Source organism: Scyliorhinus canicula, chromosome 12 (assembly GCF_902713615.1).
Source record: "Scyliorhinus canicula chromosome 12, sScyCan1.1, whole genome shotgun sequence".
NCBI classification, from domain to species: Eukaryota; Metazoa; Chordata; class Chondrichthyes; order Carcharhiniformes; family Scyliorhinidae; genus Scyliorhinus; species Scyliorhinus canicula.
In genome coordinates, this window is record NC_052157.1 from 97,644,220 (window position 1) to 97,667,106 (window position 22,887).

At 49.9% G+C, this 22,887-nt stretch overlaps 1 protein-coding gene across 1 annotated transcript in view; it reads right to left on the reverse strand.

Annotated features, from left to right (window-relative positions):
* Positions 1-22,887, reverse strand: part of megf8 (multiple EGF-like-domains 8) — a 165,183-nt gene that overhangs the window by 139,148 nt on the left and 3,148 nt on the right. Inside the window, exons 2-3 of the mRNA XM_038813080.1 lie at positions 6,805-7,000; positions 4,974-5,099 (exon numbers count right to left, since the gene is read on the reverse strand). Of these exons, the coding sequence (XP_038669008.1) occupies positions 4,974-5,099; positions 6,805-7,000 (322 nt within the window). The remainder of the gene's footprint in view (positions 1-4,973; positions 5,100-6,804; positions 7,001-22,887) is intronic.

Below are 22,887 nucleotides of genomic sequence, written 5' to 3' on the forward strand. Positions count from 1 at the left end.
TGAGACACTCTCTTCCACTACCACTCCGTCTCCTGTTGCCCAGCCAGTTCTTTATCCATCTAACTAGTACACCCTGAACCCCATGCGACTTCACTTTTTCCATCAACCTGCCATGGGAAACCTTATCAAACGCCTTACTGAAGTCCATGTATATGACATCTACAGCCCTTCCCTCATCAATTAACTTTGTCACTTACTCAAAGAATTCGATTAGATTTGTAAGACATGACCTTCCGTGCACAAAACCATGCTGCCTATCACTGATAAGTCTATTTTCTTCCAAATGTGAATAGATCCTATCCCTCAGTATCTTCTCCAATAGTTTGCCTACCACTGACATCAAGCTCACAGGTCTATAATCCAATCCCTGCTACCCTTCTTAAACAAAGGGACAACATTAGCAATTCTCCAGTCCTCCGGGACCTCACCCGTGCTCAAGGATGCTGCAAAGATATCTGTTAAGGCCCCAGCTATTTCGTCCCTCGCTTCCCTCAGTAACCTGGGATAGATCCCATCCGGTCCTGGGGACTTGTCCACCTTAATGCCTTTTAGAATACCCAAAACCTCCCCCTTCCTTCTGCCGACATGACCTAGAGTATTTAAACATCCATCCCTAGCATCAACATCCGTCACGTCCCTCTCATTGGTGAATACTAATGCAAAGTACTCATTAAGAATCTCACTCATTTCCTCTGACTCCACGCATAAATTCCCTCTTTTATCTTTGAGTGGGCCAATCCTTTCTCTAGTTACCCTCTTGCTCCTTATATACGAATAAAAGGCTTTGGGATTTTCCTTAACCCTGTTAGTCAAAGATATTTCATGACCCCTTTTAGCCCTCTTTATTGCACGTTTGAGATTCGTCCTACTTTCCCGATATTCCTCCAAAGCTTCATCAGTTTTGAGTTGCCTCGATTTTCTGAATGCTTCCTTTTTCATCTTAGCTAGTCTCACAATTTCACCCGTCATCCATGGTTCCCTAATCTTGCCATTTCTATCTCTCATTTTCACAGTGACATGTCTGTCCTGCACTCTAATCAACCTTTCCTTAAAAGACTCCCACATTCCAAATGTGGATTTACCCTTAAACAGCTGCTCCCAATCCACATTCCCTAGCTCCTGCCGAATGTTGTTATACTCTGCCTTTCCCCAATTTAGCACTCTTCCTTTTGGACCACTCTTGTCCTTGTCCATGAGTATTCTAAAACTCCCAAAGTAATCACCGACTGAAACATCAACCACCTGGCCGGGATCATTCCCCAATACCAGTTCCAGTATGGCCCCCTCCCGAGTTGGACTACTTACATACTGCTCTAAAAAACTCTCCTGGATGCTCCTTACAAACTCTGCTCCATCTACACATCCAACACTACACGAATCCCATTCAATGTTGGGGAAGTTAAAATCTCCCATCACAACCATCTGACATTTTTCTATAATCTGTCTGCATATTTGTACCTCTACTTCATGCTCGCTTTTGGGAGGCCTGTAGTAAAGTCCCAACAATGTTACTGCACCCTTCCTATTTCTTAGCTCCACCCATATTGCCTGAGTGCTCGAATCCTCCATCGTGCCCTCCTTAATCACAGCTGTGATATCATCTCTGAAGAGTAATGCCACTCCCTCCACCCCTTCTACCTCCCTCTCTATCCCTCCTGAAGCATCTATACCCTGGGATATTCAGTTGCCAGTCCTGCCCTTCCCTCAACCAATTCTCAGTAATACCAATAACATCATATTCCCAGGTATATGCCTTACCTGCTACACTTCTCGCATTAAAACAAATGCACCTCAGACCACTCGTCCCTTTGCGTTCATCAACTCTTCCCTGTCTACTCTTCCCCCTAGTCACATTGAGTTTATTATCTCGTACCTTACTGCCGTTAGTTGCTGCTTCTTTACTGACCTCTAACTTCCTAATCTGGTTCCCATCCCCCTGACACATTAGTTTAAAACCTCCCCAACAGTGTTAGCAAAAGCACCCCCTAGGACATTGGTTCCAGTCCTGCCCAGTGTAGACCATCCAGTTTGTAATGGTCCCACTGCCCCCAGAACCGGTTCCAATGTCCCAAAGATCTGAACCCCTCCCTCCTGCACCATCTCTCAAGCCACGTATTCATTCTGACTATTCTTGAATTTCTACTCTGACTGTCCTGTGGTACTGGTAGCAATCCTGAGATTACTACCTTTGAGGTCCTACTTTTTAACTTATCTTCTAACTCCCTAAATTCTGATTGTAGGACCTCATCCCTTTTTTTACCTATATCGTTGGTGCATATATGCACCACGACAGCTGGCTGTTCACCCTCCCTCTTCAGTATGTCCTGCAGCTGATCGGAGACGTCCCTGACCCGAGCACCCGGGAGGCAACATACTATTCGGGAGTCTCGTCTTCGACCACAGAAACGCCTGTCCACTCCCCTTACAATTGAATCCCCTATGACTATAGCCCTGCCAGTCTTTTTCCCGCCCTTCTGTGCAGCAGAGCCAGCCACGGTGCCATGAGCCTGACTACTACTGCCTTCCCCTGGTGAGTCATCTCCCCCAACAGTATCCAAAACGGTATACCTGTTTTGGAGGGAGATGACCGCAGGTGACACCTGCACTGCCTTCCTGCTCTTTCTCTGCCTTTTGGTCACCCATTCCCTATCTCCCTCAGCAATCCTAACCTGCGGTGTGACCAACTCATCCAAGGTTACTACGGGAAGCGAGGGAGGAGATTGCTGCGCCGTTGGCGATGATCTTTGCGTCCTCACTCTCCACTGGAGTAGTACCTGATGATTGGAGGAAGGCGAATGTTGTTCCCGTATTCAAGAAAGGGAATAGGGAAATCCCTGAGAATTACAAACCCATCAGTCTTACGTCTGTGGTGAGCAAGATATTGGAAAGGATTCTGAGAGATAGGTTTCATGATTATTTAGAAAAACATAGTTTGATTAAAGATAGTCAGCATGGCTTTGTGAAGGCATGACCTGCCTCATAAGCCTCATTGAATTCTTTGAGGATGTGACGAGACACATTGATGAAGGTCGGGCGGTGGATGTGGTGTATATGGATTTCAGTTAAGGCATTTGATAAGGTTCCCCATGGTAGGCTCATTCAGAAAGTTAGGGGGCATGGGATACAGGGAAATTTGGCAGTCTGGATGCAGAATTGGCTGGCCGAAAGAAGACAGCGAGTGGTAGTGGATGGAAAGTATTCCGCCTTGAGGTCGGTGACCAGTGGTGTCCCGCAAGGATCTGTTCTGGGACCTCTGCTCTTTGTGGTTTTTATAAATGGCTTGGATGAGGAAGTGAAAGGGTGGGTTAGTAAGTTTGCCAATGACACAAAGATTGGTGGAGTTGTAGATAGTGTTAAGGGTTGTTGCAGGTTACATGACATTGACAGGATGCAGTGCTGGGCTGAGAAGTGGCAGATGGCGTTCAACCGAGATAAATGTGAAGTGATTCATTTTAGAAGGTTGAATTTGAATGCTGAATACAGGGTTAAAGGCAGGATTCTTGGAAGTGAGGAGGAACAGAGGGATCTTGGGGTCCATGTGCATAGATCCCTCAAAGTTGCCACCCAGGTTGATAGCGTTGTTCAGAAGGCATATGGTGAGTTGGCTTTCATGAACAGGGGGATTGAGTTTAAGAGCCGCGAGGTTTTGCTGCAGCTTTATAAAACTCCAGTTAGACTACACTTGGAATATTGTGTCCAGTTCTGGTCGCCTCATTTACATAGAATTTACAGTGCAGAAGGAGGCCATTCGGCCCATCAGGTCTGCACCGGCTCCTGGAAAGAGCACCCTACCCAAGGTTAACACCTCCACCCTATCCCCATAACCCAGTAACCCCACCCAACACTAAGGGCAATTTTGGACACTAAGGGCAATTTATTATGTCCAATCCACCTAACCTGCACATCTTTGGACTGTGGGAGGAAACCGGAGCACCCGGAGGAAACCCACGCACACATGGGGAGGATGTGCAGACTCCGCACAGACAGTGACCCAAGCCGGAATCGAATCTGGGACCCTGGAGCTGTGAAGCGATTGTGCTATCCACAATGCTACCGTGCTACCTCATTATAGGAAGGATGTAGATGCTTTGGAGAGGGTACAGAGGAGATTTACCAGGATGCTGCTTGGACTGGAGGGCATATCTTATGAAGAAAGTTTGAGGGAGCTGGGGCTTTTCTCACTGGAGCGAAGATGGCAGAGAGATGACTTGATAGAGGTGTCCAAAGTGATGAGAGGCATGGATAGTGGATAGCCAGAGACTTTTCCCCAGGGTGGAAATGGCTGTCACGAGTGGACATAATTTTAAGGTGATTGGAGGAAAGTATAGGGGAGATGTCAGAGGTAGGTGGGTGTGTGAAATGCACTGCCAGCAGAGGTGGTGGAGTCAGTGTCATTAGGGATATTTAAGCGACTCTTGGACAGGCACATGGACAGCAGTAAATTGAAGGGGTGTAGGTTAGGTTGATCTTAGATTAGGATAAATAGTCGGCACAACATCGTGGACTGAAGGACCTGTCCTGTACTGTACTGTTGTATGTTCTATGGTCGGGGATGTTGGACAGGTTGGGCCTAGATCCACTGGAATTTACAAGAATGTGACAGAATCTTATTGAAACATATAGGATTTTGAGAGGACTTGACAGAGTGAATGCCAAGAGGACATTATAGTGGCACAGCAGTTAGCACTGCTGCCTTGCAGTTCCAGGTACCCGGGTTCAATTTCAGCCTGTGTGGAGTTTGCACATTTTCCCCATGTGGGTGGGTTTCCACTGGGTGCTCCAGTTTCCTCCCACAGTCCAAAGTTGTGCAGGGTAGGTGGATTGGCCATGATCATTTGCGGAGTTACAGGGATAGGGTGGGGGTGTGATGCCCTTTTGGAGAGTCGGTGGAGTCAATGGGTTGAATGGCCTCCTGCTTTACTGCGGGGATTCTATAGATTCTAAGTATGTGTTTTTGTGTGGTGTTTTCTTACCATCGCCGGTGCTGATCAAGAGACCAAGCTCCTTGCTGGAGACCCACTGATGGCAACCCAGGTGGTAGAAAAAGATGTCGCCATCATAGCACTTCTCCTCGTGATAGTGGATGTGAAAATTACCTCCTAAAATCAGGGAGAACGACATCAGTTTAAAGTTTCAAGCACTCGCCCCATCATCTCGTGGTTATACATCAACATCCTGTGGGGCTACATTGACCAGAAACTGAACTGGACCCAGCCATATAAATACTGCGGCTACCAGAGCAGGTCAGGGACTGGGAATTCTGTACCAAGTAACTCACCTCCCAACTCCCGAAAGCCTGCCCACAAGTCAGTAGTGTGATGGAATACACGATCCCGGACCAGACCCCAACAGTGATTAGAATACTGGTCAGAAACCCCAATATTTAATTTTAACTTTGTAAGACAGTGAGGAAAGCACACCTCGCTCCAGGAGCGATTGCACGAAGAAATAGGGATATGGTATTTAAAACCAATGTTATTACTAACAGAGTATTAAAATCTTTAACATCACACTGGAAAACAACTTACACAATTATCCCTTAATGCTAATCAATACAATGACACAATAACCCTCAACTGCTATCTGTACTTCCACTCAAACAACAGAATCACCTCCGACCCAAATCCACTTTCAAATAGCACTTTGGAATACTTGCTGGACAGAAACGCCTTGAAATGCCACTTTGAAAAAGATAAATCTTTTGAGTCTGCTTTAAAGAAAGATCCATGACAGCCTGTCAGAACAATGCAGGATCTCCGGCTGATGTCTTCCGAAACTGCCTTCATAACTTGACTTGTGGCTCCCAAATAAAACTCTGACCTGTAACATCTGACTACTTCAACCCTCGGCTCCCCGCATAAACTAGGTCACCGTATGAACTGAACACAATGTCTCTGCTTAAGTACTCCACAGGACCCTCTTAATCCAAACTGAAGTCCATTAGCCTGAGCTTTTACAATGCTTTCATTGCACCTCTGGCTAACAAAATGCCTAGCTATCTTGCAAACCAGGATTCTTTAAAAACACTACTGCAGTAGTCATACCCACACTGACCCAGGCTTTTAACCCTTAATGCACCATATACATATAAATACAATACATCTGAAATGTATTAATTAGTCACAAAATTCCACACTTGCCTGGATGAGTATGGCCCCAACAACACATGAAGCTCAACAACATCCAGGACAAAGCAGCCCTGCTTGATTGGCATCACATCAAAGAAATGTACAGCACAGGAACAGGCCCTTAGGCCCTCCAAGCCTTCGCCAACCATGCTGCCCATCTAACCTGAAACCTTCTGCACCTCCGGGGTCCATATCCCTCTTTAAGGCATAGATTCTTGGTAAACAAGGGGGTGAAAGGTTATCGGGGGTTAGGCGGGATGCAGATTTGAGGTTAATATCAGATCAGCCATGATCGTATTAAATAGCAGAGCAGGCTCGAGGGGCCAAATTGCCTCGTCCTGCTCTGAGTTTGTATGTTCTGTTCGACTGTCAGCTGGGAACTCATTCACCCTTTCCCGCTAATCTCAAAGGTGCTGCCTCTCCTTCCTTTTAGTGCCAAGAACTCATTTATCCCTAAATCTAGCCTCCATCACAATACAGCCACATCAGTCCCACCGATATGCCCCGCAAACCCCTCCCAAATTCACCTCGGCGTGATCCCCCTACTCTCCCCCGCGAAATACCACACCCGAAATACATACCAAGCCCACACGTATATTGCCCATCCCGCCCCACAGCCTCTGTTCCAATGACTCCCTCAAACTTGTGCCTTGTTCCAACGCACGCACATACGCACCGTACACCACCATGTAGTTGCCGATTATGGTGGCAGAATGAAAAGCTCGTTCCCTTGGGCTGCTCAAAGACGGCATCGATATAAGCTTGGTCCAATAATGCAGGTCAACGTGAAAGATGTCCGTTGTATTTGTCCGATAGCTGAACCTGTGGGAGAAACAGCAGAATCTGAATAACGATCCAATAACGAACAGCCACTGTCAATTGGACTAAACACCGGAGAGGTAACACTTGCTCCATGTGGTGTCTCTCTGGATGAGTTTACCTTGTATACATGAGGTATCTCTCTGATGAAGTTTACACTGGGTACATGGGGTGTGTCTCTAGGAGACCACAGTAAGCAGTCTCACAACACCAGGTTAAAGTCCAACTGGTTTGTTTTGAATCACTGGCTTTCGGAGCACAGCTCCTTCCTCAGGTGAATCAAGAGGTGAGTTCCACAAAGTCAATGATGCAAGGCGATACTTTGAATAAGTGTCTTTGCAGGTAATTAAGTCTTTACAAGTCCAGATGGAGCGACTGAAGAGAGAGATAATCACAGGTTAAAGAGGTGTGAATTATCTCAAGCCAGGACAGTTGGTAGGATTTCGCAAACCCAGGTGGGACATATTCAAAGATAAGGGATTAGACAAAGTTGAGGAAAGGATGGGTGGAGCAGATGTTTCAATTGGGACGGAATGTGAAGGCGAGAGACGCGGAGGCGTTGGTTCATAGCAGGTGGCGTTCGAAGTGGGAAATATTTTGGCCGATTCGTGGGCGAGCGGGAGGTTTGTGATGATTGGTGGACAGTTAGAGGGGATACCCTTTATTCCCCAAATTGGAATGGTGTAGAGTTTATGAAGTGGGTGCGAGGGACGATTCCTGACTTGGACTCGCACCTTTTGATTATGGGGAAGGGGATTATAATATGGTTATGGAACCGAGCTTGGACCAGTCAAGTCCTAAGTCTACTTCTTCCAAGTGCATTGGGTGCACTCCTGGGTTGATTTTTTTTGTGTTAAACAAGGCGTTGCTGGCGGGGGTGGTCGACTTGGGGCATTCGCCGATTGTGGTTTCTGACTAGGCACTGCACTGGGTGGATTTGCGTCTGCAGTGGAGGCTGGATGTGTGATTGTTGGCAGATGAAGCGGTGTGCGAGCGGGCGAGGGACTGCCATTCTGGGGTATGTGGAGCTAAATGATACGGGGAAGGTCACAGCCGCCAAGCTGCGGGAGGCACTTAAACCAGTGGTCAGGGGGGAGTTTCTCTCAATTCAGCGCACAGGGAGAAAGCAGAGTGAGCAGAGAAGCAAGGCTGGCAGACGGAGATATTCGAAGGGCCTGGAGGAGTATGGGTAGGAGGCAAGCAGGACATTGGAGAGAGAAGGAGAGAGAAAGAGAGAGATGCGTCGGTTTTTGGACAGGTTGGAGTTTCCCACAGTAGAGGAGGAGCTGCTTCAGGGACTGGGGTCCTCAAATGGGTCGAGGGGACAGTCTGGGGGTGATGCAGGCAGAGAAGGCCCTGGGGCCGGTTAAGTTACCAGTGGAGTTTCATAAAAGGTTTGGGGCGGACATTTGGTGAGGGAGTATAATGAAGCAAGGCAGAGGGGGAAACTGCCCACTAAACTGTTGCAGGCTTCCAATACCCCGATACTAAAAAAGGATAAGGACTCGGAGGAGTGCGGATTGCACCGTCCGATATCGTTATTGAATGTAGATGCCAAGCTGTTAGAACATAGAACATAGAACAGTACAGCACTTCGGCCCTCGATGTTGTGCCGAGCCTTGTCCGAAACCAAGATCAAGCTATCCCACTCCCCGTCATTCTGGTGTGCTCCATGTGCCTATCCAATAACCGCTTGAAAGTTCCGAAAGTGTCCGACTCCACTATCACAGCAGGCAGTCCATTCCACACCCTAACCACTCTCCGAGCCCTAGAACATACCTCGGATATCCCTCCTATATCTCCCACCTCGAACCTTATAGTTATGCCCCCTTGTAGCAGCTACATCCACCCGAGGAAATAGTCTCTGAACGTCCACTCTATCTATCTCCCTCATCATCTTATAAACCTCTATTAAGTCGCATCTCATCCTCCTCCACTCCAAAGAGTGCCCTAGTTCCCTCAACCTTTCCTCATAAGACTTATCCTCCAAACCAGGCAGCATCCTGGTAAATCTCCTTTGCACTCTTTCCAATGCTCCCACATCCTTCCTAGAGTGAGGTGGCCAGAACTGCACACAATACTCCAAATGTGGTCTCACCAGGGACATGTACAGTTGCAGCATAACCCCACAGCTCTTAAACTCAAGCCCCCTGTTAATAAACGCTAACACACTATAGGCCTTCTTCACGACTCTGTCCATTTGAGTGGCAACCTTCAGAGATCTGTGGACATGAACCCCAAGTTCTCGCTGTTCCTCCACATTCCTCAGAAACCTGCCGTTCACCCTGTAATCCGCATTCAAATTTTTCCTACCAAAATGAATCACCTCGCACTTATCACGGTTAAACTCCATCTGCCATTTTTTGGCCCAGCTCTGCATCCTACCAATTTCTCTTTGCAGCCTACAACAGCCCTACACCTCATCCACTACTCCACCAATTTTGGTGTAATCAGCAAATTTACTGACCCACCCTTCAGCCCCCTCCTCCAAGTCATTGATAAAAATCACAAATAGCAGAGGACCCAGCACTGATCCCTGTGGTAGACAGCTGTAACTGGTCTCCAGCCTGAAAATATTCCAATCCACCACCACCCTCTGTCTTCTCTGTGATAGCCAGTTACTTATCCAATTGGCCAAATTTCCCTTTATCCCACATCTCCTTACTTTCTTCATGAGCTGACCATGGGGAAACTTATCAAACACCTTACTAAAATCCACGTATACGACATCAACTGCTCTACCTTCATCTACACACTTAGTTACCTCCTCAAAGAATTCAATCAAATTTGTGAGGCAAGACTTACCCTTCATGAATCCATGTTGACTATACCGGATTAAGCTGCATCTTTCCAAATAGTCATAAATCCTATCCTTCAGGACCTTTTCCATTAACTTACTGACCGCCGAAGAAAGACTAACCGGCCTATAATTACCAGGGTCATTCCTATTCCCTTTCTTGAACAGAGGGATAACATTCGCCACTCTCCAGTCCTCTGGCACTATCTCCGTGGACAGTGAGGACCCAAAGATCAAAGCCAAAGGCTCTGCAATCTCATCCCTTGCCTCCCAAAGAATACTCGGATGTATCCCATCTGGCCCAGGGGTCTTGTCAACCCTAATGTTTTTCAAAATTGCTAATACATCCTTCTTCAGAACATCTACCTCCTCCAGCCAACCCACCTGTATCACACTTTCATCCTCAAAACATGGCCACTCTCCTTGGTGAACACTGACAAAAAGTATTCATTCAATGCCTCTTCATTTACTGTCCTTGACCGGCCCTAACCTCACCCTGGTCATTCTTTTATTTCTTCTATTTCCTTGATCTGACCCGCCAAGGACTTCTCATGCCTCCTCCTAGCTCTCCTAAGCCCTTTGTTTTAAGCTCATTCCTTGCTACCTTGTAACCCTCAAGCAACCCAACTGAACCTTGTTTTCTCATCCTTACATACGCTTCCTTTTTCCTCTTGACAAGACATTCAACCTCTTTTTGTGAACCATGGTTCCCTCACACGGCCATTTCCTCCCTCCGTGACAGGGACATACCTACCAAGGACACACAGTATTTGTTCCTTGAACAAGCTCCACTTTTCATTTGTGCCTTTCCCTGACAGTTTCTGTTCCCATCTTATGCTCCCTAATTCTTGCCTAATCACATCATAATTACCCCTCCCCCAATTATAAACCTTGTCCTGCCGTATGGACCTATCCCTCTCCATTGCAATAGTGAAAGACACCGAATTGTGGTCACTATCTCCAAAGTGCTCTCCCACAAACAAATCTAACACTTGGCCTGGTTCATTACCCAGTACCAAATCCAATGTGGCCCAGGGGACTTGTCGACCCTAAGGTTTTTCAAAATTGCTAATACATCCTTCTTCAGAACATCAACCTCCTCCAGCCTACCCGCCTGTGTCACACTTTCATCCTCAAAAACATGGCCACTCTCCTTGGTGAACCCTGAAGAAAAGTATTCATTCAACACCTCTCCGATCTCTTCTGACTCCATGCACAAGTTCCAACTCCTGTCCTTGACCGGCCCTAACCTCACACTGGTCATTCTTTAATTTCTTCTATTTCCTTGATCTGACCCGCCAACCTCTTATTGACCTATCCACATATTGTGTCAGGAAACCCTCCTGCACACACTGTACAAAAACTGCCCCATCCGAACTGTTCGACCTATAGAAGTTCCAATCAATATTTGGAAAGTTAAAGTCACCCATGACAACTACCCTGAAATCTCCACACCTATCCTTAATCTGTTTTGCAATTTCTTCCTCCACATTTCTATTACTATTTGGGGGCCTATAGAAAACTCCTAACAACATGACCGCTCCTTTCCTATTTTATTTCTGTGAAACGCACCAAGACGCACACATTCTTAGCAGACAATTTAAAATATGCAGGGACCCCACGCAAATGGCAAATAATTGCAGCCACACACCCCACAGGACCCATTGTTCCCAAATCATTACAACCACGTGTAAACGGTGAAACACAAAGTTCCCAAGACACAGAGGACACGGTAAAGATCTAGGAAGGTGGAAACCGGAGCTCCCGCAAGAAACCCATGCAGACACAGGAAGGCCGTGCAGACTCCGCACTGACAGTGACCGAAGCCGGTAATCGATCCTGGGACCCTGAAGCTGTGAAGCAACAGTGCTAACCACTGTGCTACCATGTAAGGCGCCGGTCGCAAGTGTGTGGACGAACCCAGTGAGTTTGGTGTATTTTGGGCTGCATCGGGGACGAGGCAGGGGTGCCTACTCTGTTGCTTTTCGCATTGGCAATAAAGCTGCTGGCAATGATGCTGGGTGGGGGGAGGAGCAGACCCATTGGGTAGTATCAGCACATCATGGTGATTTTACCGGAATTTGGCCAGTTTTCGGGGTACAGGTTGAATATGGGAAAGAGTGAGATGTTTCCCATTGAAACTACAGGACAGGAGGGGAGGTTAGGGGAATTGCCATTCAGGGTGATGGGGTGAGTTTTAAATACTTGGGTACACTCTGGGGGTGTTTACAACGTAGATGAGGTGAGTCTCTGATGGTGTTTACCCTGTAGACGGACTATGTCACTTGGGGATGTTTACACTGTAGATGGACTATGTCACTTGGGGGTGTTTACACTGTAGATGGACTGTGCCGTTGGGGGGGTGTTTACACTGTAGATGGGCTGTGTCTCTGGGGTGTTTACACTGTAGATGGGATGTGTCTCTGGGGGTGTTTACACTGTGGATGGATTGCGCCTCGGGGGGGGGGGGGTTTACACTGTAGATGGACTGTGTCTCTTGGGGAGGGGGGGGGTGTATACCCTGTAGATGAGGTGTGTCTCAGGGGGAGTTTACACTGTAGATGGACTGTGTCTCTGGTGGGGGGGGGGGGGGGGGGGGGGGATTTACACTGTGGATGGGGTGTGCCTCTGGGGGTGTTTACACTAGATGGACTGCGTCTCTGCGGGGTGTTTGCACTGTAGATGGACTGCGTCTCTGGGAGAGTTTACACAGTAAATGGACTGCGTCTCTGGGCGTGTTTATACTGTAGATGGGGTGTCTCTCTGGGGGTGTTTACACTGTGGATGGACTGTGCCGTTGGGGGGGTGTTTACCCTGTAGATGCAGTGAGTCTCTGGGGGTGTTTACACTGTAGATGGGGTGTCTCTCTAGGTGTGCTTACACTGGACGTGTTTACACTGTAGATGGACTGTGCCTGTGTGTGTGTTTACACTGCAGATGGACTGTGCCTCGCGGGAGGGGTTTACACTGCAGATGGAATATGTCACTTGGGGGTGTTTACACTGTCGATGGGCTGTGCCTCTGGGGGGGGGGGGGGGGGGGTTTACACTGTAGATGGGGTGGGTCTCTGGGAGAGTTAACACTGCAGATAAGGTGCATCTCTGGAGGTATTTACACTGTAGATGGACTGTGCCTCTGGGGAGTGGGTTTACACTGTAGATGAGGTGCGTCTCTGGGGGTGTTTAGACTGCAGATGAGGTGGGGGTGTTTACACTGCAGATGGACTGTGCCTCTGGGGAGGTTTACACTGTAGATGGGGTGCGTCTGGGGGGTGGGGGTTTACACTGTAGATGAGTTGTGTCTCTGGGGGTGTTTACATTGCAGATGGACTGCGTCTCTGGGGGTGTTTATACTGTAGATGGACTGCGTCTCTGGGGGTGTTTACACTGTAGATGGACTGCGTCTCTGGGGGTGTTTACACTGTAGATGGACTGTGTCTCTGGGGGTGTTTACACTGTAGATGGACAGCGTCTCTGGGGGTATTTACCCTGTAGATGAGGTGTCTCTCTGGGGGAGTTTACACTGTAGATGGACTGAGCCTCTGGGGGTGTTTAAACTGTAGATGGACTGTGTCTCTGGGGGTGTTTACACTGTAGATGGGGTGTGTGGCTGGGGGTGTTTACACTGTAAATGGGGTGTGTGGCTGGGGGTGTTTACACTGTGGATGGGCTGTGTCTCTGGGGGAGTTTACACTGTAGATGGGGCGTCTCTCTGGGGGTGTTTACACTGTAGATGGACTATGTCACTTGGGGTGTTTACACTGTAGATGGACTGTGTCTCTGCTGGGGGCGGGGTTTACACTGTAGATAGACTGTGCCTCTGGGAGGTGGTTTTAAACTGTAGATGGACTGTGCCTCTGGGGTTGTTTAGACTGTAGATAGACTGTGCCTCTGGGGGAGTTTACACTGTAGATGGGGTGAGTCTCTGGGGGTATTTACACTGTAGATGGGGTGTCTCTCTGGGAGTGCTTACACTGGACGTGTTTACATTGTCAATGGACTGTGTCTCTGGGGGTGTTCACACTGTAGATGGACTGTGCCTCGGGGGAGGGGTTTACACTGTAGATGAGGTGGGTCTCTGGGAGAGTTTACACTGTAGATAAGGTGCGTCTCTGGGGGTATTTACACTGTAGATGGACTGTGCCTCTGGGGAGCGGGTTTGCACTGTAGATGAGGTGCGTCTCTGGGGGTGTTTAGACTGTAGATGAGGTGTGTCTTGGGGGGGGGGGGGGGGGTTTACACTGTAGATGAGGTGTGTCTCTGCGGGTGTTTACACTGCAGATGGACTGCGTCTCTGGGGGTGTTTAGACTGTCGATGGACAGCGTCTCTGGGGGCGTTTACCCTGTAGATGAGGTGTCTCTCTGGGGGAGTTTACACTGTAGATGGACTGAGCCTCTGGGGGAGTTTACACTGTAGATGGACTGTCTCCGGGGGTGTTTACGCTGTAAATGGACTGTGTCTCTGGGGCTGTTTACACTGTAGATGGACTGTGCTTCTGGGGGTGTTTACACTGTAGATGGGCTGTGTCTCTGGGGGTTTTTACACTGTAGATGGACTGTCTCTGCGGGTGTTTACACTGTAGATGGGCTATGTCACTTGGGGGTGTTTACACTGTAGATGGACTGTGTCTCTGCTGGGGGCGGGGCTTACACTGCAGATGGACTGTGCCTCTGGGAGGTGGTTTTACACTGTAGATGAGGTGTGTCTCTGGGGGTGTTTAGACTGTAGATGAGGTGTGTCTCGGGGGGGGGGGGGTTTACACTGTGGATGAGGTGTGTCTCTGGGGGTGCTTAACCTGTATATGAGGTGTGTCTCTCGGGGAGTTTACACTGCAGATAGACTGAGCCTCTGGGGGTGTTTACACTGTAGATGGACGGCGTCTCTGGGGGTGTTTACACTGTAGATGGACTGCGTCTCTGGGGGTGTTTACACTGTAGATGGGGTGTCTCTCTGGGATAGTTTACAATGTAGATGAGGTGCGTCTCTGGGGGTGTTTACACTGTAGATGACGTGTCTCTCTGGGTTGTTTACACTGTCGTTGGACTGCGTCTCTGGGGGTGTTTAACCTGTAGATGGGCCGTGTCACTGGGGGTTTTTACACTGCAGATGGGGTGAGTCTCTGGGGTGTTTACACTGTAGATGGGGTGTCTCTCTGGGGGTGTTTACACTGTAGATGGGGTGAGTCTCTGGGGTGTTTACACTGTAGATGGGGTGTTTCTCTGGGGGTGTTTACACTGTAGATGGGGTGAGTCTCTGGGGTGTTTACACTGTAGATCGGGTGACTCTGGGGGTGTTTACACTGTAGATGGGGTGAGTCTCTGGGGTGTTTACACTGTAGATCGGGTGACTCTGGGGGTGTTTACAGTGCAGATGGACCATGTCACTTGCGGTTGTTTACGTTGTAGATGGGGTGTCTCTCTGGGGATGTTTACACAGTAGATGGGGTGAGTCTCTGGGGGGGTTTACATTGTAGATGGGGTGAGTCTCTGGAGGTGTTTACACTGTAGATGGGGTGTCTCTCTGGGAGAGTTTACAATGTAGATGAGGTGCGTCTCTGGGGGTGTTTACACTGCAGATGAACTGCGTCTCTGGGGGTGTTTTCCCTGTAGATGGGGTGTCTCTCTGGGGGCATTTACACTGTATATGGACTGAGCCTCTGGGGGTATTTACACTGTAGATGGACTAAGCCTCTGGGGGTATTTACACTGTAGATGGACTGAGCCTCTGGGGGTATTTACACTGTAGATGGACTGTGCCTCGGGGGTGGGGGGGGGGGGGGGTTTACACTGTAGATGGACTATGTCACTCGGGGGTGTTTACACTAGAGACGGGGTGAGTCTCTGGGGGTGTTTACACTGTAGATGGGGTGTCTCTCTGGGAGAGTTTACAATGTAGATGAGGTGCGTCTCTGGGGGTGTTTTCCCTGTAGATGGGGTGTCTCTCTGGGGGCATTTACACTGTATATGGACTGAGCCTCTGGGGGTATTTACACTGTAGATGGACTGTGTCTCTGGGGGGGGGTGGTTACACTGTAGATGGGGTGTGTCTCTGGGAGAGTTTACATTGTAGATGGACTGTGTCTCTGGGGGTGTTTACACTGTAGATGGACTGTGCCACTTGGGGGGGGGGGGGGGGGGTTATACACTGTAGATGGGGTGTGTCTCTGGGGGGTTTAATACACTGTAGATGAGGTGTGTCTCTGGGGATGTTTACACTGCAGATGGGCTGCGTCTCTGGGGGTGTTTACACTGTAGATGGGGTGTTTCTCTGGGGGTGTTTACACTGTAGATGGGGTGAGTCTCTGGGGTGTTTACACTGTAGATCGGGTGACTCTGGGGGTGTTTACAGTGCAGATGGACCATGTCACTTGCGGTTGTTAACACTGTAGATGGGGTGTCTCTCTGGGGATGTTTACACAGTAGATGGGGTGAGTCTCTGGGGGGGTTTACACTGTAGATGGGGTGAGTCTCTGGAGGTGTTTACACTGTAGATGGACTGTGCCTCGAGGGTGGGGGGGGGGGGGGGGGTTTACACTGTAGATGGACTATGTCACTTGGGGGTGTTTACACTAGAGATGGGGTGAGTCTCTGGGGGTGTTTACACTGTAGATGGGGTGTCTCTCTGGGAGAGTTTACAATGTAGATGGGGTGTGTGTCTGGGGGTGTTTACACTGTAGATGGGGTGTCTCTCTGGGGATGTTTACACAGTAGATGGGGTGAGTCTCTGGGGGTTTACACTGTAGATGGACTGTGTCTCTGGGGTGGGGTGGGGGGGTTTACACTGTAGATGGACTGAGCCTCTGGGGGGGTGGTTACACTGTAGATGGGGTGTGTCTCTGGGGGTATTTACACTGTAGATGGACTTAGCCTCTGGGGGGGGTGGTTACACTGTAGATGGGGTGTGTCTCTGGGAGAGTTTACACTGTAGATGGACTGTGTGGTAGCATGGTGGTTAGCATAAATGCTTCACAGCTCCACGGTCCCAGGTTCGATTCCCGGCTGGGACACTGTCTGTGTGGAGTCTGCACGTCCTCCCAGTGTGTGCGCGGGTATCCTCCGGGTGTTCCGGTTTCCTCCCACAGTCCAAAGATGTGCGGGTTAGGTGGATTGGCCATGCTAAATTGCCCGTAGTGTCCTAAAAAGTAAGGTTAAGGGGGGGGGGGGGTTGTTCGGTTACGGGTATAGGGTGGATACGTGGGTTTGAGTCGGGTGATCATGGCTCGGCACAACATCGAGGGCCGAAGGGCCTGTTCTGTGCTGTACTGTTCTGTGTTGTGTGTCTCTGGGGGTGTTTACACTGTAGATGGGGTATGTATCTGGGGGGTTTTATACACTGTAGATGAGGTGCGTCTCTGGGTGTGTTTACACTGCAGATGAGGTGTGTCTCTGGGGATGTTTACACTGCAGATGGACTGCGTCTCTGGGGGTGTTTATACTGTAGATGGGCTGCGTCTCTGGGGGTGTTTACCTGTAGATGGGGTGTCTCTCTGGGGGTATTTACACTGTAGATAGACTGAGCCTCTGGGGGTGTTTACACTGTAGATGGACTGTGTCTCTGAGGGGTTTACACTGTAGATGGACTGCGTCTCTGGGGGTGTTTACACTGTAGATGGGGCGTGTCTCTGGGGGTGTTTACCTGTAGATGGGGTGTCTCTCTGGGGGTATTTACACTGTAGATAGACTGAGCCTCTGGGGGTGTTTACACTGTAGATGGACTGTGTCTCTGAGGGGTTTACACTGTAGATGGACTGCGTCTCTGGGGGTGTTTACACTGTAGATGGGGCGTGTCTCTGGGGGTGTTGACACTGTAGATGGGAAGTCTCACTGGGGTGTTTACACTGTAGATGGACAGTGTTACTTGGGGGTGTTTACACTGTCGATGGGCTGTGCCTCGGGGGGGGGGTTAACACTGTAGATGGGGTGTCTCTCTGGGGGTGTTTACACTAGAGATGGGGTGAGTCTCTGGGGGTGTTTACACTGTAGATGGGGCTAGTCTCTGGGGTGTTTACACTGTAGATGGGGGGGTCTCTCTGGGGATGTTTACACAGTAGATGGGGGGAGTCTCTGGGGGGTTTGCACTGTAGATGGTCTGTGTCTCTGGGGTGGGGGGGGGGGTTTACACTGTAGATGGACTGAGCTTCTGGGGGGGGGTGGTTATACTGTAGATGGGTTGTGTCTCTGGGGGTGTTTACACTGTAGACGGACGGAGCCTCTGGGGGGTGGGGGTGGTTACACTGTAGATGGGGTGTGTCTCTGGGGGTGTTTACACTGTAGATGGACTGTGCCACGGGGGGGGGGGTTACACTGTAGATGGGCTGTGCCTTGGGAGGGGGGGGGGGGGCGGGGGTTTAACACTGTAGATGGGGTGTCTCTCTGGGGGTGTTTACACTAGAGATGGGGTGAGTCTCTGGGGGTGTTTACACTGTAGATGGGGCGAGTCTCTGGGGTGTTTACACTGTAGATGGGGGGGTCTCTCTGGGGATGTTTACACAGTAGATGGGGGGAGTCTCTGGGGGGTTTGCACTGTAGATGGTCTGTGTCTCTGGGGTGGGGGGGGTTTACACTGTAGATGGACTGAGCCTCTGGGGGGGGGGGGGGGGTGGTTACACTGTAGATGGGGTGTGTCTCTGGGGGTGTTTACACTGTAGATGGACGGATCCTCTGGGGGGTGGGGGTGGTTACACTGTAGATGGGATGTGTCTCTGGGGGTGTTTAGACTGTAGATGGACTGTGCCACGGGGGGGCGGGGGTTTACACTGTAGATGGGGTGTGTCTCTGGGGGTTTTATACACTGGAGATGAGGTGCGTCTCTGGGTGTGTTTACACTGTAGATGAGGTGTGTCTCTGGGGATGTTTACACTGCAGATGGACTGCGTCTCTGGGGGGGTTTACACTATAGATGGGGCGTGTCTCTGGGGGTGTTCACACTGCAGATGGACTATGTTACTTGGGGGTGTTTACACTGTAGAAGGGGTGTCTCTCTGGGGGTGTTTACACTAGAGATGGGATGAGTCTCTGGGGGTGTTTGCACTGTAGATGGACTATGTTACTTGGGGGTGTTTACACTGTAGATGGGTATCTCTCTGGGGGTGTTTACACTAGAGATGGGGTGAGTCTCTGGGTGTTTACACTGTAGATCGGGTGACTCTGGGGGTGCTTACACCGCAGATGGACCACGTCACCTGTGGTTGTTTACACTGTAGATGGGGTGCATCTCTGAGGATGTTTACACAGCAGATGGGGTGAGTCTCTGGAGGTGTTTACACTGTAGATGGACTGTGCCTCGGGGGTGGGGGGGGGGGGGGGGTTTACACTGTAGATGGACTATGTCACTTGGGGTTGTTTACACTAGAGATGGGGTGAGTCTCTGGGGGTGTTTACACTGTAGATGGGGTGTCTCTCTGGGATAGTTTATAATGTAGATGAGGTGCGTCTCTGGGGGTGTTTACACTGCAGATGGACTGCGTCTCTGGGGGTGTTTTCCCTGTAGATGAGGTGTCTCTCTGTGGGTATTTATACTGTAGATGGACTGAGCCTCTGGTGGTGTTTACACTGTAGATGGACTGTGTCTCTGGGGGTGTTTACACTGTAGATGGGGTGTGTGTCTCTGGGGGTGTTTACACTGTAGATGGGGTGTGTGTCTGGGGGTGTTTACACTGTAGATGGACTGCGTCTCTGGGAGAGTTTACACTGTAGATGGACTGCGTCTCTGGGAGAGTTTACACTGTAGATGGACTGTGCCACTGGGGGTGTTTACACTGCAGATAGACTGAGCCTCTGTGGCGGGGGGGGGGGGGGGGGGGGGGGGGGGTTTAACACTGTAGATGGACTGCGGCTCTGGGGGTGTTTACACTGTAGATGGGTCGTGTCTCTGGGGGTGTTGACACTGTAGATGGGATGTCTCACTGGGGGTGTTTACACTGTAGATGGACTATGTTACTTGGGGGTGTTTACACTGTAGATGGGTATCTCTTTTGGGGTGTTTATACTGTAGATGGACTATGACACTTGGGGGTGTTTACACTGTAGATAGGGTGTCTCTCTGGGGGTGTTTACACTGCAGATGGGGTGAGTCTCTGGGGGTGTTTACACTGTAGATGGGGTAAGCCTCTGGACGTGTTTACACAGTAGATGGACAGTGTCTCTGGGGGTGTTTACACTGTAGATGGACTGTACCTCGGGGGAGGGGTTTACACTGCAGATGGGGTGGCAATATTCTTGGTAGTGTAGACAAACAGAGAGATCTCGGCATCCAGGTACATAAATCCCTGAAAGTTGCCAGCCAGGTTAATAGGGCTGTTAAGAAGGCATATGGTGTGCTAGCCTTTATCAGTAGGGGGATTGGGTTTCGGAGCCACGAGGTCATGCTGCAGCTGTACAAAACTCTGGTGCGGCCGCACCTGGAGTACTGCGTGCAGTTCTGGTCACCACATTATTGGAAGGATGTGGAAGCTTTGGAAAGGGTTCAGAGGAGATTTACTAGGCAATGGTATGGAGGGAAGGTCTTACGAGCAAAGGCTCAGGGACTTGAGGAGAAGGCTGTGAGGGGACTTAATAGAGACACATAAGATAGTCAGAGGGTTAGATAGGGTGGACAGTGATGGTCTTTTTCCTCGGATGGTGATGACCAACACCAGGGGACATAGCTTTAAATTGAGGGGTGGTAGGTATAGGACAGATGTCAGAGGCAGTTTCTTTACTCAGAGTGTAGTAGGGGTGTGGAATGCCCTGCCTGCAACAGTAGTAGACTCGCCAAATTTAAGGGCATTTAAATGGTCACTGGATAGACATATGGATGAAAATGGAATAGTGTAGATCAGATAGGCTTCAGATGGTTTCACGGTTCGGCGCAACATCGAGGGACGAAGTGCCCGTACTGCACTGTAATGTTCTATGGACTAAGTCACTTGTGGGTGTTTACACTGTAGATGGGGTGTCTCTCTGGGAGAGTTTACAATGTAGATGAGGTGCGTCTCTGGGGGTGTTTACCCTGTAGATGGGGCGTGGCTCTGGGGGTGTTTACACTGTAGATGGGGTAAGCCTCTGGACGTGTTTACACTGAAGATGGACGGTGCCTCGGGGGGGGGGGGGGGGGGGGGGGGGTTACACTGTAGATGGGGTGTGTCTCTGGGAGTGTTTACACTGTAGATAAGGTGCGTCTCTGGGGATATTAACACTGTAGATGGACTGTGCCTCTGGGGAGCGGGTTTACACTGTAGATGACGTGTGTCTCTGGGGGTGTTTACGCTGCAGATGAACTGCGTCTCTGGGGGTGTTTATACTGTAGATGGACAGCGTGTCTGGGGGTGTTTACCCTGTAGATGAGGTGTCTCTCTGGGGGAGTTTACACTGTAAATGGACTGACCCTCTGGGGGTGTTTACACTGTAGATGGGGTGAGTCTCTGGGGGTGTTTACACTGTAGATGGGGTGAGTCTCTGGGTGTCTTTACCCTACAGATGAGGTGCGTCTCTGGGGGTGTTTACACTGTAGATGGACTGTGCCTCAGAAGGGGGGGGGTTTACACTGTGGATGGGGTGTCTCTCTGGGGGTGTTTACACTAGAGATGGGGTGAGTCTCTGGGGGTGTTTACACTGTAGATGGGGTGAGTCTCTGGGGGTGTTTACACTGTAGATGGGGTGTCTCTCTGGGAGAGTTTACAATGTAGATGGGGTGTGTCTCTGGGAGAGTTTACAATGTATATGAGGTGCGTCTCTGGGGGTGTTTACACTGTCGATGAGGTGTGTCTCTGGGGGTGTTTTCACTGCAGATGGACTGCGTCTCTGGGGTTGTTTACACTGTAGATGGACTGCGTCTCTGGGGGTGTTTACACTGTAGATGGACTGCGTCTCTGGGGTGTTTACCCTGTAGATGGGGCGTGGCTCTGGGGGTGTTTACACTGTAGATGGGGTGTCTCTCTGGGGGTGTATACACTAGAGATGGGGTGTGTCTCTGGGGGTGTTTACACTGTAGATGGGGTGTCTCACTGGGCGTGTTTACACTGTAGATGGGGTGTGTCTCTGGGGGTGTTTACACTAGAGATGGGGTGAGTCTCTGGGGTTGTTTACACTGTAGATGGGGTGAGTCTCTGGGGCTGTTTACACTAGAGATGGGGTGAGTCTCTGGGGTTGTTTACACTGCAGATGAGGTGCGTCTCTGGGGGTGTTTACACTGTAGATGGACTGTGCCTCAGGGGGGGGGGTTTACACTGTGGATGGGGTGAGTCTCTGGGGGTGTTTACACTGTAGATGGGGTGATTCTCTGGGGTGTTTACATTGTAGATGGGGTGTCTCTCTGGGGATGTTTACACAGTAGATGGGGTGAGTCTCTGGGGTGGGGGGGGGGGGTTTACACTGTAGATGAACTGAGCCTCTGGGGGGGGATGGTTACACTGTAGATGGGGTGTGTCTCTGGGGGTGTTTACACTGTTGATGGACTGAGCCTCTGGGGGGGGGTTACACTGTAGATGGACTGTGCCACTGGGGGGGGGGGGGTTTACACTGTAGATGGGGTGAGTCTCTGGGGGGTTTTATACACTGTAATGAGGTGCGTCTCTGGGTGTGTTTACACTGTAGATGGACTGCATCTCTGGGGGGGTTTACACTGTAGATGGGCTGCGTCTCTGGGGGTGTTTACCCTGTAGATGGGGTGTCTCTCTGGGGGTATTTACACTGTAGATAGACTGAGCCTCTGGGGGTGTTTACACTGTAGATAGACTGTGTCTCTGGGGGTGTTTACACTGCAGATGGACTGTGTCTCTGGGGGTGTTTACACTGTAGATGGACTGCGTCTCGGGGGGTGTTTACACTGTAGATGGGGCGTGTCTCTGGGGGTGTTTACACTGTAGATGGACTATGTTACTTGGGGGTGTTTACACTGTAGATGGGTATCTCTCTGGGGGTGTTTACACTAGAGATGGGGTGAGTCTCTGGGGGTGTTTACACTGTAGATGGGGTGTCTCTCTGGGCGTGTTTATACTGTAGATGGGGTGTGTCTCTGGGGGTGTTTACGCTGCAGATGGAGTGAGTGTCTGGGGGTGTTTACCCTTTAGATGGGGTGAGTCTCTGGGGGTGTTTACACTGTAGATGGAGTGAGTGTCTGGGGGTGTTTACACTGTAGATGGGGTGAGTCTCTGGGGGTGTTTAC